At 45.0% G+C, this 15,709-nt stretch overlaps 3 protein-coding genes across 5 annotated transcripts in view; 2 read left to right on the top strand and 1 right to left on the bottom strand.

Moving 5' to 3' along the window:
* rnf220b (ring finger protein 220b) overlaps window positions 1-3,365 on the top strand; it is a 29,178-nt gene extending 25,813 nt beyond the window's left edge. For both annotated transcript variants that reach the window (XM_086283472.1, XM_086283471.1), the window contains 4 exons: window positions 49-133; window positions 1,759-1,867; window positions 2,549-2,623; window positions 2,709-3,365. In XM_086283472.1, the coding sequence (XP_086139598.1) occupies window positions 49-133; window positions 1,759-1,867; window positions 2,549-2,623; window positions 2,709-2,780 (341 nt within the window). In that variant the 3' untranslated portion in view covers window positions 2,781-3,365. The remainder of the gene's footprint in view (window positions 1-48; window positions 134-1,758; window positions 1,868-2,548; window positions 2,624-2,708) is intronic.
* Window positions 3,366-4,019: 654 nt separating this feature from the next.
* Window positions 4,020-9,039, top strand: guk1b (guanylate kinase 1b). Of its 2 annotated transcripts, XM_086284097.1 has the most exons (10): window positions 4,020-4,178; window positions 5,032-5,196; window positions 5,305-5,420; window positions 5,558-5,599; window positions 5,926-6,045; window positions 6,881-6,977; window positions 7,987-8,125; window positions 8,309-8,393; window positions 8,470-8,555; window positions 8,646-9,039. In XM_086284097.1, exons 3-10 carry the CDS (start codon window positions 5,309-5,311, stop codon window positions 8,676-8,678), a joined length of 714 nt encoding a protein of 237 aa, XP_086140223.1. In that variant the 5' UTR covers window positions 4,020-4,178; window positions 5,032-5,196; window positions 5,305-5,308; the 3' UTR covers window positions 8,679-9,039. The 2 variants fall into 2 exon arrangements, with proteins under 2 accessions (XP_086140223.1, XP_086140224.1); XM_086284098.1 differs by lacking the exon at window positions 5,926-6,045.
* Window positions 9,040-9,203: 164 nt separating this feature from the next.
* The window catches only part of obscna (obscurin, cytoskeletal calmodulin and titin-interacting RhoGEF a), a 39,277-nt gene continuing 32,771 nt past the window's right edge, over window positions 9,204-15,709 (bottom strand). The window contains exons 69-78 of the mRNA XM_086284096.1: window positions 13,937-15,647; window positions 13,689-13,814; window positions 13,465-13,587; window positions 11,836-12,003; window positions 11,622-11,724; window positions 11,147-11,386; window positions 10,633-10,856; window positions 10,205-10,301; window positions 9,875-10,024; window positions 9,204-9,804 (exon numbers count right to left, since the gene is read on the bottom strand). Of these exons, the coding sequence (XP_086140222.1) occupies window positions 9,621-9,804; window positions 9,875-10,024; window positions 10,205-10,301; window positions 10,633-10,856; window positions 11,147-11,386; window positions 11,622-11,724; window positions 11,836-12,003; window positions 13,465-13,587; window positions 13,689-13,814; window positions 13,937-15,647 (3,126 nt within the window). The 3' untranslated portion in view covers window positions 9,204-9,620. The remainder of the gene's footprint in view (window positions 9,805-9,874; window positions 10,025-10,204; window positions 10,302-10,632; window positions 10,857-11,146; window positions 11,387-11,621; window positions 11,725-11,835; window positions 12,004-13,464; window positions 13,588-13,688; window positions 13,815-13,936; window positions 15,648-15,709) is intronic.

Raw genomic sequence — 15,709 nt, 5'->3', positions numbered from 1 at the left:
TAAAACTATGGATGTAACTGTAATCTGCTCATTGGTTTGTGTATCCAGGAAGTCCGTCTACAAGCAGTGGAGAGAAACAGGATGGCAGTGCAGCCGGTCTCACTCAAACCTGCAAAAACGCTGAGATAGAGATGTGAGTTTGTTAGATCTGTTGTTAGATCTGCAGTTTAACAGATTTATACACAAACTGAGAGACTGTTAAAGCCGGTCGCAGCCCGGGGAGTTTGTCCTTCCTGCTGGCGCCAAGCGCTTATTCATAGAAAGGTCTGATTGTTGGGTTTTCACCTTCCAACATAAAGCACACTGAAGCGACTGTTGTTGTGATTTGACGCCATATAAACAAATTTTAATGAAAAATTTCATTGGAAAAAGAAGTAAACAAAGAGTATTTTGCCTTTAATCCATTATGTCGTTAACCCTTTCATGCCTACTCTGTCATATACAGCAGAAACGTTTCTGTGAGTTTATCAGGCTTCATCAGTGTGCCCCCCCCCCCCCCCCATCTAAATAAAGTGCACAATACATTTTTAAGCAATAAAAAAGTCTAAAACTCATATCTGCAAATTTCTGTTAAAGCCCAGCGTATCATATTTCATACGTGTGTTTTTGTGACATCATCAGCGTGATTTTTTTTTACCCTCAAAAAATGATATAAATTGCATGAAACATTTTTAATGACTAAACTGCAAAAACATGGCTCATGTAGCAAATTAAAACTTTCACATGCCGATTAAGACTTTTGTCTAAAGGACCAACAAACTGTCCGTTATCAAAAAATGAAAGATTTCAGGGAGTTATTTCATGGTTCAGGATTTAAAGGGTTAAAACATGTCAGAAGGTTCGATAAACATTAATAAAAAACGAAGTTTTAGAGGTTAAAGGTAAATCGTTTTTCCCTGCTGCGGGCTCATGCTTTCCTGCACTCTGGACCAACATTTGTTAAACCCAAATTTCATAAATGGTTCAATTAATGGTTTGTTTTTAGCAAGTCTGACACACTTTGTTCAAGTTTCCAACGAGCCCATGAACTGACTTTCAGTCAAAGTGAAAGAATCCGTCTTTGTTGAGTATTTGATGGATTTTTGAGCCGGTAACTCTGGAGACATGAGAGGAGACGTGGTCAGCAGCCATGTCCAAAGTTGTGCCTCTTCAAATTAAAGTTTGACGTCGTGGAGGCAGGTTGATCCAGCTGTTGCTTGTCCCAGCATGCACTTGGTCCATCAGCCAACCAGAGGAAGCCATTCCTCTGTATCCTGGTCCTCTGTATTTATGCCATACCTGTTCGGACCGCCTGCTCTCACCAGCACATAATACCACACTATATCAGTGTGATGATGTCGTCAGTCAGGGTCTTAGCAGGTGATGCAGGCGTGTACACGTTTCATTGCGCTGAATGCATTGCATCCCATCTGTACAGTATGTTTGCATATAGAGTCTATGCTGTAATTGTGCGCGTGTATGTCTATTTCTGTGAGGACGCTGACACCTAACCCCCGCCCCGCTGCCCATGATAAATGAGACACCCAATGCAGGCAATGTGATTGCTGCTAAATTTCATGCTCAGTGTCCATGTTGGCCAGCGAATAATTTAATCTGTCTTCGATTTATAAATGACTCTCCAGTGTCTGCCTAACTCGTGTGTCCTCCCTCTCGTCCTCCTGTGTGTGTGTGTGTGTGTGTGTGTGTGTGTGTGTGTGTGTGTGTGTGTGTGTGTGTGTGTGTGTGTGTGTGCGTGTGTGTGTGTGCGCGCGCGCACAGGCTCTCGGAGGACTCCACGCTGACAACATTAGATGCACTTAAGGCTCGGATACGGGACTTGGAGAAACAGCTGTCTAAAGGAGACAGATTTAAATGTCTCATCTGCATGGTGAGTGTGGAGGCAAATTAAAGCAAAAGAGAAAAGAGCACAATTTCAAACTGTTGGTGTATGTTTGTTTCTTCATTAACGTAATAAATACAGTAATATTTTTATGGAAAATGTTTGTCTGCGACTCCTCGTATGATCAGACTGTACTGCAGATGACCTTAATACTGTTTGATACACACGACAAATATTACAGTTTGCATCTGATAAAGCTCTGCGACATTTATTCCTTTAAATACTGACCCATTTTACACGGAAAGAATCAAAACACTGAACAATTATTCACTCAAATATTTATTTAGCCCAAATGCACCACACGCTGCTCTTCAAAGTCGACCCCAGTCTGAGACAATTTATTTGTTTCTATTATTTTACATGTAAAAATGTAAGTGATTAATTATTGGAAATATATAATTAATTAGTAATGAACAGATTTTTTGCATGGCTTTTTTTCTAAGTTAAATATTTTGTTGTGATTTTAAAAAAATTATTTTTAAAAATCAGTTACAAAGTAAAATATCACAGTGGGATGAATGAGATGAATAAATGAGAGATAATCCCAACAAACATTCAAGTCGCTTCCTCCAAAGCTCTGATTGTAGTTACATGTGGACACCTAGTGGCAGCTTTGTCGCACTGCAGGTAAACGTTGCTCACCTGTATTGTGCCTGTTCCTGTGTGCAGGACACCTACACAACGCCGCTCACCTCCATCCAGTGCTGGCATGTTCACTGTGAGGAGTGTTGGCTTCGAACGCTGGTAAAAAGCTGAACGTAAAAATGATGCAAAACATCCAGAACGAAGTAAAAGTCTGTAATAAAAGTCTCACCGTTCTTTTTCAAAGGGAGCAAAGAAGCTGTGTCCTCAGTGCAACACCATCACCTCACCTGGAGACCTGAGGCGAGTTTACCTGTGACTCACTTTCAGGGATTTCTTCTGTTTTGACCAATCAGGCTTGGACTTGTTGGGCAGCTGGCCTGTCATGCAAGCCCACCTTTCCCCTCTCCCGTCCCTCTTCCTTTTCCTCCTTCTTACCATCGTTGTTCTCCTAACAGCTACTAACTGAGTGCGACCTCTGACCTGTACAATATCCGTGTTTCTACTGCATCGTCCAGCAGATCAGAAGAAACCTCTGAAACCATCTGAGAGCTCAGGCACTGAGAAAAAAATGCTTTGAGACTATTTATCGATTTTTAAAAAAAATCTTTTTTTTCTGTTTTATGGAAAGATGATTGAACTGCAAAGCACATGTACATAATTTTGTGTATGTATGTTTGGAGTGGTGTGTGTATAGGATGTTGACTAGCAGACTTTACTGTACAGAGTTTGTCTTTGCTTAGATCACTTATTCTTTGTTTAGCTCTTGTAGGTTGGAAACATTTACAGTAATAATCATCACATGGGGACTTGTTCTGTCTTTGTTATTGGCGTATTTCTTTGTATAGGATCACTCAAATCTAATTTTATCAACATTACTAAAATAAAATCTGTGTCTAAAGGCGGTTGTTTCCTGAAAGCTTTTAACTGTGAACACCTAAAGAGTATCTGCTGCACCTGCCGCAGGTGTGGGCCGAGGCGTGAATGGCGTGCATTCCTGTGTTGTTGCCGTTTGTCGACAGCCTTATGATGGCGTGTGTGCGCCCTTTAAGAAGTGGGTCGCTGCGGGATTAGCCAGGCAGAGCCCATCGCAGCTCATCTGGAGTTGAAAGACTCTAAAGCCTGCTATTCTGAGCCTTTACTGCAAGGCCACTTAGGTTCAGACACATCACAGAGAGACGTAAAAGAGCAATGCGCCTCCGCCGTAGAGTGGAGCAAGAGACGAGTCCAGTTTCTGACGGGCAAAAATTAATGCACACGTATTGAAGTGAGCGGGGTTGTGAAACAAAGTCTGCATGCAGTACACACACAGGACCAAGAAAGACCCGAAACACTCAGAAACAAAGATTCTTCATCCTCAACAAACACGAAGCAATAATTTTATATCACATAAAACTTTTATTTATTCAAATAATTAATCATCAAGAAAAATATAGTTAACCTAGTATAACCTGAATGTACAGCAGCCAGGTAAATGTCATTTGATCAGATTCTAATAAAAATGAAACATTTATGTTAGACTTGGACGGCAGAGTGTGTTTCTCAAAACAAGTCAGCATGCCCCGACGTGATTGGTTAGTGAGCTGAAGGGAGGCGGTGATAATCCAGACTGACAGAGTCGGTGTGACACACACGCGCACACACACACGCACACAATCATCTGTTACTCCACGTCCCTCCGACACAGACGACACACACAGAGACGCTCTGACAAAAGGTAAGATCAATAAAACTCGAAGAAAACGAGAGTAAAACATTAGAATAGAATAGAATAGAATAGATTAGCTCTTTATTGTCACTGTTAGAAGAACAATGAAACACAGTTTGGCATCTCTCCGTTGTGCGTAATGCACAATAATGTAAGTATCTAAAGATGCTTGTGCACAAGTTATACACACGCATGCGCAAATACGGATACACCCATACATAACACACATACATATACACGTACACACACATACCTACATGCACATACAGACACATGAAAACAGCTCTGTTATATGAGTATAGAGTGAAAATTCAGTGTCTGCTCTTTGAATTAGGAAGGAAGGGTGCAGAGTTAAGATGTTAATAAACAATAATAGATAAGCTGTTGTTATCTTTTCAGGAAATGAAATGATGAGAACTAAGTGTTACTAGTGATAAACAGACCGTGGATTATCCTCCTGCTCGTGTGTTCGCTCCAACAGCAGTTACCTCAGTAACTATGTAACTGTAGATGAGGTCCCATCAGCAGTCAGCTGGTGTGCGAATGAAAGAGTGCTCGAACTGATCAATTCAGTCAAGGTGCCGAGTAAACCTGCTGCTGGGGAAGATTTTTGTGTTATTAAGTAATTCTGTTAACGGGATTCATCCGGTCTTTAGGTAAACGACTCACCTGTCCTGGACCTTGAGCGCCACCTGGCTCAGATCCAATTATCCCAGCTGACTGACCCCTCGCGGCTTCATTAACAGACATCCTTAGTGTTAACCTCCAGGCCTCTGGCTGTCTAACCAGTCAGCAATTAGGACGTGGACGCATTTTGATGCTTTAATTAAGGACACAGAAATTAATGTCAATTAATTCTTAGATTGCAACAGCAGCGATACGAGAGGAACAGCCTGCTTTTAACCCCACGGTGTGTCGAGAAGCTTGGATCAAAAGATTTAGCCTCACGGCACCTACGACGAGCAAACGGGATAGCTGAGATTTTTGCCAGGAGCAGCGATTCACAGGAAAAAGGGAGATTATTAAGGTAAAGCACCTGAAAGACACCATAGCTCACCGCCTGTGAAACGTGTTGGTCTGTACAAATCTCTAAGACATCCCTCTTCCCCCGTCTGCGTCCGTCCGTGGCTCTTAGGACGATGTCGGGACCGAGGCCCGTGGTGCTGAGTGGCCCCTCTGGAGCAGGGAAGAGCACTCTGTTGAAGAGGCTGATGAAAGAGCACGAAGGAGTCTTTGGATTCAGCGTCTCACGTACGTTTTTGTGCCAACTGATGCTCGGCTTCCTTTGCAAAACGTCCTGTCTGAGGAGGAAGCAGCAGCCTAATTCTGCACCTGCCAGTACCGGCTGTAAAGTTGACACTGATGTTTTTGCAATTCTTTCCCCGCAGACACGACGAGAAACCCTCGACCAGGAGAAGAAGATGGCAAAGGTACAACACTTATGAGTGAAACCCGGGTTTTTGCTGGCACTTTCTAAGTGGGTGCTCATGTTTAGTGCTTTCACGTTGTGTTAGGATCAATCACAAAACATCAGCCCTGCATCTGGATTTAAGCTTGCAGAGCTGAGATAAAAGTGGAGAAAAGTGGAGAATCTGACAAACAAGCTCCTTTTCATTTTGTTTCCTAGCCTCCCCCCACCCACTCCACACCCACAGCACTTCTTACTCCCAAGTGAACTGCAGGACTGGTTTGCCACCCTGTGAGGCTCCCTTGGTTTGGGATAAAGCTCTCTGTGCCTTTTTTGTTTTCTCCATAGGACTGAACAAGCTCCCCATGCTTCTGGGGGCTACTTTACTGCCCGTAGCAGCCGTCTTATCCTCTGAGGACATAGAAATGTCAGCCTCATGTCCAAATGAATCAGAAACCACAGATGAAGGTGATCTCAGTGTGATTCCTGATCACAGTGTATTTTTACCGCAGATGGATGGGGGTTACTTTCATCATCCTGGCACGTTGTGATTGGATTAATAGGAACTGGTCAAAAAATTGAAAATCATGTAAATATATATATATTTTTAAAAAGTACAATGACCTCAGGAAGACGCGACAGTTTACACTTTGGAGTAACAAGCTTTTGAAAATAGCCCCCTGTGATGCCTCAGCAGTGATTCCCATTTCCACTCCCACACGTCTTTAGATCCACACTGGTGTTCCCATTTCCTCTTTTTCCCGATAGGCAAGATGCAAACAACCATTGGCAACATGCAGGAGAACAAAAGGTTATTTTTAAAATCCTTTTAGAACTTGTTGCATCCATTTTATTGCATTCTTTAGTCGAGGTCCTTTAAACTAATACTGAGTGATGAACAGGTTTCCAACTTTTAATAAACGAGGATTTTAACATGAGCAGAAATATCCGCACTTTGTTTAAATCCCCGTGACCTGTTCTCGTGCTTATTATCTCGTTGTTTTACAGTGTTTCTCTCCAAACTGATGCTTCAGTCTGACTCCTTCATGTTGTCATGTAATGATTGCTTCGTAGTAACGTGTTTGCTTTTGAAACTGCCCTGTGTGGGTCTGTGGGTCGCGTGTGGACACACGTGGAGAATGACAATCACAGTTGAAATTAGGCTCCGACACGCGTGATCAGCTGTGACAGGCTGTTACACCGTGACAGCTTTGCTACACTGTAGTGAGCTCCTGCTTGATTTTGCTTTGATAGATCGTTTTCCACGCAGAGCTCGATTCATTCCACACGTTGCTCCCCACAGACTATCACTTCACAACGAGGGAGGCCATGCAGGAGGGTATCGACAAAGGAGAGTTCATTGAGCACGCTGAGTTTTCTGGCAACATGTATGGAACAAGGTAAATGGATATGTGTGAGATATTTCACGCAGATTCATAAACACTATGACTTGCATGCATATTCTCAGAGGGGGGCTAGCCCCGAGTTAACCCGCTCTCTGTAACACTGCGTGTGCAAACCGCTCTGACGCGACAGCTTCTAATCTCGCGCGATTTCATTTGAACTGAACTGAGTTTATTTAAAAGCAGAACTGATCAAACTTTGCTGAGGAAACATTTGCAGGGACGTGAAGCTCGTTTTACGTCACGAGCCACGCACAGTCTTTCTGTGCAGAGAATTACCGACACATTTAATCAATGAGACATCTTAATGTAAGAAAAAGAGCCACGATGTCAACAGTGTGTCAGAGTCTGACTACATGCTACAGAAATGCAGCTGCAGTAAATGAAAGAAATCGTCTCGTTGGGCCTAAACTGTGAGAAGAAAATGTCTGAAATGACAGAAATCTATAATTGAATTATGCAGCGAGTGTGAGTGGAAATCAGTAGGAAAAGCTGTGACACTGGAGAAAAGTCTGAAGCTTTCTTTACATTTTCCAAAGTGATCCAGTGGGCTGGTCCTGCCTGATGCTCCACACCCAGGATTCAGGGTTTGACTGATCAAACCAAACGCATTTCTGCTGAAAATACAATAAGATATCAGTGTCCTCATACAGGCTGAACTTAAGTCATTAGAAATGAAGACCGAGCCTTACATAAATGTCACACTGTGGGCTTAGTAACAAGGATCAAGCGGCTACATAATAGTCTGGTGACAGATGGAGCTTTAACCCCCATTAGGTCAAAAAGAGCAACGCTGCGGCTCAGCACCTTGTGTCACATTTAATCTCTTCCTCTTGTTCTGAAGATAACGCTCACTCTCTGAGTCTGAGCAGCTCGGATCAGTGCAGCGATCCTCTTATGCTCTTACCAGTCACTTCGTGTGAGAAGCACAAAATTACATTCAGTACCTGCTTGGATGTTTCTGCTCACGTGAACGGCACGGCTTATTTGACTCCTGTTTGTTCAGTAAGGCTTCTGTGGAAGACGTGCGAGCCAAAAACCTGATCTGCATCCTGGACGTGGATATCCAGGGGGTGAAGCGGATCAAAGAGACCGACCTGAACCCCATCTACGTCTCCATCCAGCCTCCATCTATGGACGTGTTGGTAAATCCTTTTATTGTGATTAATCCACAGCATATATCGATTCTTTTCTTGCGCTTTTAAGATGTATTATTTCTTCATATTTGCACTTTGAGCGTGCTTTAAAAGTGTGACAAGACTTCACCTGGTAGTAAGAAGCAGTGCCCAGTTACAGGTAGGTGCTGTGATTGTTCTGTCGTCTCTCAGGAAAAACGTCTGAGGGACAGGCAGACGGAAACAGAGGAGAGTTTACAGAAACGTCTGGAAGCGGCACGCGTCGACATGGAGCTCAGTAAGTTTCCCATCATTTCCGGCGGAACGTGATCCCGAATGCAAAGCCAATTATTGCAATTTGATTTAATTTCTAGGTAAGGAGCCCGGAGTGTTTGATGCTGTGATCATCAACGACGACTTAGAAAAGGCCTACGAGGAGCTAAAAGAAATCCTGGATGAAGTAAGTAAAAGCAGAAAGTCTCTTTGCTCCTTTTACTTTAAACTCATCAGATGATTGGTTGAAGTATTTGTCACCTCTCTCTCTCCACAGGAAATTAAAAAAGTTCAGGAGGCCAAATCATAATAAGGAAATAAGCAGGCTTTCAGCAGGTGGACAGGAACACTGATGTGTCTCTGACTGGAAAAGCTCCATCTTCACTGGAACACGTGAAATAAGAAAAGCTCTTCCTCACGCTCAGCTGCATCCAGCTGCAGTTCAGACACACAGATGGAAACGAAGAGTCTGGACCGACGTGTCTCACATGTCCTTTGTGTTAGATTTAGTAAAAGCAGTGGCTGATATTAGGTGTGTAGTCCTACTTCATAGATTTCTGACATTTGGCTCAGCAGGTACGAATAAAACGCCACATCCAGCGCTACGTTCGGTCTTCACAGGCTGGCACAGATCTGCTTTAGCTCCACATCTAGAAAGTGTTCAGATACTATGAAATAAATTCAGTCTTAGTCGAGTATATTATCAGGATGGACTCGTGCACATGAACGACAGAGCATCTGAAAATCACCGTTTGTGGTAGATTTAATCTAAAATGTGTTAGAGCTGAAATGTTCGTGTGTTGAACTGAAACGAGACAGAATAAAGAGTTTTAGGACAACGACTGAGCACTTTGAGTTGTTTAATAATGATTTAATCGACTAACTCCTGTAAAGCTTCACATAAAATACTGCGTTAAATAAGTTTTACGGAGACAGAACTGCAAAGCCAAGCATGTCCGTCCGTCTGCCAGAGGAGCAAAACAACATTTTGATCAACTTTCCAGCTCATGCAGCAGCACCGTGCACACCTTATGTGATCACACGTTATCCCTGATACGCACAAAATAAATCCCCAGACTATAAAACACAATCGAACACAGAAGCAACTCATTAAGACGCATCAACTTTTAAAAATCAAACGTTTTTCTAACCGGGCTCCAGGTTGGCAGACACAGAGCAACACTTGAAGCACAAACTGCTGCAGGTTTTCTTCTTCGTTGAGAAAGACGATGGTAACTTTGGCATCGTGGCGTCACTGGCAGAAGGAGGGACCCTGAAGCTTGGTGCGCACCTGATCTCGTTTCTCCTCTTTCTGCTTGAGGTAAGCTTTAAGTTTGTCGGTGGAGAAGCACACTTTGGAGTGACGGGCTTTGTGTGGGGCGCGATGGGCACGGAGCCACGGATTCTGGAGACTCTCGGCTGCAGTGGGTCTCCCCCTGCAAAGTTTTTTATCATGTCAGAATGAGTGCTAACGTGTGAGTGAGTACACTCTGGGAAAAGACTCACCAGGATTTGTTGTTCAGGCTGCTCTTCATGAAGTTCAGGGCTCCCTCAGACAGACCCGGGTAGCAGCGTCCAAACTGGATCTTCCCTTTCCTGATGTTTCTGTCGTGATCCCAGCTGTGCTCCGCATGAAACGGGCTGTCAGCACTCAGCCTAACGTAGGGAAGGATAAAGATGATAGTAATTCTTATTATAACAGAAGTCAGTCTGTAGCCTCCTCACACCATGACGTCTACAAACCCACATTTATCAGAACAGAACAGCCCTGCTACGTGTGGGATTGTTCTCAGATGATGAGATGTAATCCAAGTTTGAATAAACCTCTTTGCTTACATGATGAACGACAAAACTCCAACAGCCCAGATGTCGGTCTCTGGCCCAACACCCTGACCTTCGAGGATTTCCGGAGCTTTAGGAAGGATAATATACACTGAGAGAACAGACAGACAGAATATCTTTATAGAGAGTGGCACATTTACAGGCAGTGCATCTTTCTGTATCAGGAAAAAGGCTCAGACCAAAAAGAAATGGATAAAAGGATAAGAATAGACTTGGTTTTGTTAGACTATGGGAGCTAGGGTCAGCTGAGGTGGATGGAGTTAGGCGGAGTTATTTCCATCAATCCGTCCTCCGTAAAACAACGTGTACCTTTGCTGCAGGAGTCTGTCGGAAGGCCACGACAGTCAGAGGTTTAGTATGTTAGACCAATCAGAATGCAGCGTACAACATTTAGTGTGAATTTAAAAAACACACATCATTACCTCTGCTGTCAGAAAAGCCCTGGATGTGCTCGATGTTTAAAGGCTGTCCGGGCGTGAAGGACTGAGCCGAGCCAAAGTCAACGACCTTCAGGTGGTTACAGTCGTCCACCAGCATGTTGTCCGACTTCAGGTCCAGGTGGACGACTCGGCGGCCGTGGAGATAGTCGACCGCACTCAGGATCTGAACGAGCAGCTCGGCCACTTGAGTCTCTGCGTACAGATCTCTGAGAGGACGCAAACACAGACGTGATGGTCAAGCTTGACGTCAGCACCCGAGGTGCCATAACTAATGAATTAGCACAGAAATATTAGCTTAGCTTGATTTTTTTACATTTTGATATACAGTTCTGTTTGTTCTGCTTGATAACGTCTATTTAAATTCTTAGACTTCCCATCTCAAGCTCATTCATGTGTACAAGTTCTAACCTGAAGCTAGACTGAAAGACGAGGACACACGAGCGTTATTAGGAACTATGCTCCTCCTTCATGGCTGATGTTTTTGAGCGTCGCTTACCTCGCAGCCAGGCTGTAGAGGAGCTCCTTGCCGGGACAAAGCTCTTCTACTAACACGAGGTAGCCGGAGGTGATGAAAGCACAGTGCAGCTGAACCAGGTGGGGGTGGTGAAGCCTCCTCAGCAGCTGGTACTCCTTCAACACCAGCTGCCTCTGCTCTGCTTGGTAAGGGGTGATCTTGGCCGCAAACACCTGGCTGGTCTCGGCGTTCCTGCACAGGGTTACCACGCTGAAACGACCCCTGAAAGATGGATGGATGCAGCACTAAGTCACAACATAAATCACCCAAGGGCACTTTGCATAGTAAGGCCAGGACCTGAGCGTGTAAAGTGAGGTTTGGCTTACTGGTTCTGGTATCCTGTGTTATCATGCACACTGTTACTACCAACAGAAGGAATCAGCTCTTCAGTTATAAAGATTAGAGAAACAAAACATAACTTTATTGAACTGCTGCAGCTCGTTGTTGGATGTCTCACCTGTTGATCTCAGACAGGAAGTTGTAGTTCTTGTGTGCTGCTTGTTCTGATCCAATGACCTTTGACCCCAGTGACTCAGTCTGAATGAGAGGAATGTGGATCTCTGTATAACAAACACAAACAGCTGTTACACCATGTTTTCAAAAAGAGCATAATAACAATGACGTGAAATCATAAAAAGACAACGTCCAATAGGAGACAGCGTTTCTCTTGCCTTCAGGATCAGTCGCCATAACAACGGGAGCTGAGGCGTCACTGAACGGTCCTGCTCCCGTCTTTGTGACACGACCCACCCTGAACACGTAAGAAGCTCCTCTCGGTAAGTCCTCTACCACGTAGCAGCTGTCTGCCACGTGCTCTGACAGGACTGTCCACTCCGCCCCTGTGGAGACATGAAACCATGACGCCAGTGTTGGTGCCGTTTTACAAATGATGTGTTTGCAATACATGCACACACAGGTACACTCCTCGCACTCCTCCGTAAGCATCACACTCAATCACCACCCAACCCTCTGCTCATAACCTGTGACCTCCTATAAGGAGTGCTGCATTCAACTACACTGTTTAAATTTAGGCCCGGGGGGTCCAACTCCAGGCCTCGGGGGCCGGTGTCCTGCAGGTTTTAGATCTCACGCTGGGTCAACACAGCTGATTCTAGGGATGCAACAATACCGATTTTTTCAAACCGATACAATAAATGGTAAATGGCCTGTATTTATATAGCTTTACTAGTCCCTAAGGACCCCAAAGCGCTTTACATATCCAGTCATAAGATAAGATAAGATCAGATAACCTTTATTAGTCCCACACGTGGGAAATTTGTTTTGTCACAGCAGGAAGTGGACAGTGCAAAAGTTATGAGGCAAAAATTAGAATACAATAAGAATAAATACAGTACACAGCTGTACAGAATAGAATAAAATAAAATACTATATACAGTAGAATAAAATAAAATAAATATACAATAAGATAAAAATAGAATACAAATACAAATACTATATACAACTGAGTAAAAATACAACGATGACAGAAAGGATTATTGCACTTAGTAGTCATCCACCCATTCACACACACATTCACACACTGGTGATGGCAAGCTACAATACCGATACTTGGATCCGAGTACTGGCCGATACAGAGTACAAAAACCTATCGGTTCATGGTATCGGTTAACTTTTACAAGTATGAGTACACACGCATTTTACAGTATCGGCCCCGATACCGGATACCAGTATTGGTATCGGTGCATCCCTAGCTGATTCAGATGATGAGTTCAAGCCTCTGGAGAACTTCAGGACATGTTGAGGAGGTGATTTAGCCGTTTAAATCAGCTGTGTTGGATCAGGGACACATCTAAAACCTGCAGGACACCGGGCCTCGAGGCCTGGAGTTGGACACCCCTGATTTAGGCAATGGAAAACACCAATAACACAGTGCTATTAAAATTCCCTGGTGTTTTAGACCAGCGGTCCCCAACCCCCGGTACCGGGCCTCGAGAGTCGAGGCTCAGGAGTGAAATTTATGGTTTTCAGGGTTTTAGCCTTATTTATTTATCGTTTTGATGGTTAACTCTGTTCCCTTCCCCCTGGGTCTGTTCCTGTATGTTATGAATAAATCTTCCTTCTTCGGTACCAGTACTGTTTTTATTTTGTTGTATTTATCCTCGACACCTTAAAGGTAAATATTGTCGGACATAAACCGGTCCGTGGCACAAAAAAGGTTGGAGCCGCTATTTTAGACCATAAAAATATAGTTTAGTCATAATGGAATAAACACTAAATAATTTCTTTTTCACACAAACAACAAAAAACACATTTCTGTCCTGCCATGTCTGCGAACGCACCGTCCGTACAGTACTGCACGCAGTAAGTGACGGGATCGCTTGAGTGAACCGGCCTCCACGCCAGGAGGACTCCGCCTCCATCCAACTGTAGCACCTCAGCCTTGCTGGGGCGAACGGGCAGGTCTGAATATTAACAAAGGGTAACAAAAGAGCATGTTCTCAAAGCAACAACTGTGATGTGAAATTTAAAGCAGATCAGTCACAGAATGTAACCTTTGTCCGACCTTTCTTTTTAAACGCAGGTATTTTGAAGGATGGTAAGAGCTTTGAGCTCCTCCTTTTGGGACTCTCGAGGCTGCTGCTGCGCCTCCTTTCAGGTGGAGCGGGAGCTGATCCTTTCACTATTGGACCTGTTATAAATAAAACAGGAAAGAGCAAATGGTTTTAACTTCAGATTGAATAATACAGGATATCATTTCACAACAGTAACACAACGTAGTGCTTATACTGAGGTGCATCTGCGGTGCCTCACCTCCTTCACTCACATCCTCTTTACTGGAGGATCTGGAAAAGAGTTTGGTCAGACTTGAGGCTGACGCTCTCATTCTCTTCCTTAGAGACATGGTGGGTGTATCAGGCTTCATGATCTCGCCCAGAGTTGGTCCTAACTCCGTGTCCTCCAGATGGGAGTAGGAATGGCCAGTCCAGGATTGCCTGCGGAAGATGTTAAGCAGTCCCAGTTTTGGTGACCTTCCTGTAGGTGGTGGAGCTTCGAGGGCTGGAGCAGATGCGTGCCTCTGGAGGCCGTGACCCTCTTTCTTGTCCCGGGCTCTGGGAGGCCTCTCTGGAGCCTGCAGAGAAGAGAGGCTGGGACTGGGGCTTGGCATTAGCGGCGTCCCCAGCTGACCTCTGCTGTTTGTGGACAGGTTGGGATTGGAGCGTGTGCGATTACGTGGTGGTGCCCGGGGAAACGAGCTTCGGGGTTTTACTTCTTGGAAAGAGCGAGGCGATGGTGCAACGAGGCGCTCACCCTGATCATCATATCCATCGCCGTCTCCTGATCTGTATCTCCCTCTGAGACGACCGTGACTCAGTTCTTCACTGGAGCCGAGTCTACTTGAAGACTCAGAGCCACCATGCTCCAAAGTAAAAGACTCAGCCAGAGACCCCTGGGAGCCAGCAAAGTCATCTCCCTCCGTCTGTGCTTGGTCCAAGCTCGAAGGAACAGAGGCTCCTCTAAAAGCCTGCCTCACCTGCACAGGAGTGACAGAGCCTCTTCTCGTGGCTCGCTGAGAATTTGGGATTGTCAGCAAGTTTGTCCCGGCCACTTCATCGTCTGTGAAATCTTCCTTTAGACTTTGCGACCCTTCTTCTTCACCGGCGTTCGCACGTTTGGGTGAAGTGGGAGACCGACGTGAATACTCATCTAGAGACCTGCTCCTTCTGTGAGGTGGTGCGTTAGCATGGGCGAAACCCACCCCGCTGTCAAACGAGCAGGACTTCTGCATTGCGGTCTGAACGGATGCCCGTCTCTGGCCACGGCTGGTCTCCGTCTCATCCTCCACATATTCAATAAGAGGCTCGTTGAGGCGTCCTGAGAAGCTCCTCCTGAGCGGCTTGCGGCCCCTCTCCTGCTTCTTAGCTTGAAATTTGTCCCTTAATGTCATGTGTCTGGCAGACAACGGCGAAAGCTGATGAGAGTTGCTATAAAAAGTGCTTCGGATGACGCTTCCCCGAGGAATACGACCTCCGTCACTCCCTGAACCCTCGTCCCCATCCGACAGGTAGAGCGATGGACTGCTGTCCTTGCTGGACCGACGTTCCCTCTGAGGTGTCCTTTGACACGATACTTCCGACGATGCGACCGATTGCCTGCTCATACTCCGCTCTAATACAGTCCTCCTTCCTACTATCTCTCCATCCTCTTCCTCGCCTAGTGTCAAATCCCCTTCCTCTTCTCCATCCTGGTGGAAGCTGGGAAAAGGATCTGGGATCTGTGCTCTCTCCATTAAAGGATCATAGTCTTCCTCTGTTTCCTCTTCCTCTTCAGTCTGGCTGCAGTGCTGGAAAAAGTCCCAGGAGTCAGCCTCGTCATACTCCGACGAAGAGCCACTGCTCGGGGAGGTACTGCTGTGTTCTTGGGGCTCTCGGGGCACCGTCACTGCCGTCTCCCTGAGAGGAGCATCTAGTAGCTCAGGAATGGGCCTCAGCGTGAGCACCGACCCAATGCATGTCAGAGAACGCTGAAGAGAAAGAGAGCACACTCAGACAAAGATGTTTAACACTACAGGAAACCATCTGGTAT

This window comes from Aulonocara sp. 'chitande type north' Nkhata Bay, linkage group LG23 (assembly GCF_057382095.1).
Source record: "Aulonocara sp. 'chitande type north' Nkhata Bay isolate Kocher_YH1m ecotype deep benthic linkage group LG23, A_spYH_male_GT1.1, whole genome shotgun sequence".
NCBI classification, from domain to species: Eukaryota; Metazoa; Chordata; class Actinopteri; order Cichliformes; family Cichlidae; genus Aulonocara; species Aulonocara sp. 'chitande type north' Nkhata Bay.
This window is presented reverse-complemented; position numbering and strand designations above follow the sequence as displayed.

Excerpts from the sequence above, each read along its gene's own strand:
- guk1b (XM_086284097.1), top strand. The coding sequence starts at position 5,309 with ATGTCGGGACCGAGGCCCGTGGTGCTGAGTGGCCCCTCTGGAGCAGGG. Across the intron at positions 5,421-5,557 it reads CTTTGGATTCAGCGTCTCAC|ACACGACGAGAAACCCTCGA; the intron begins GTACGTTTTTGT and ends CTTTCCCCGCAG. Across the intron at positions 8,556-8,645 it reads TAAAAGAAATCCTGGATGAA|GAAATTAAAAAAGTTCAGGA; the intron begins GTAAGTAAAAGC and ends CTCTCTCCACAG.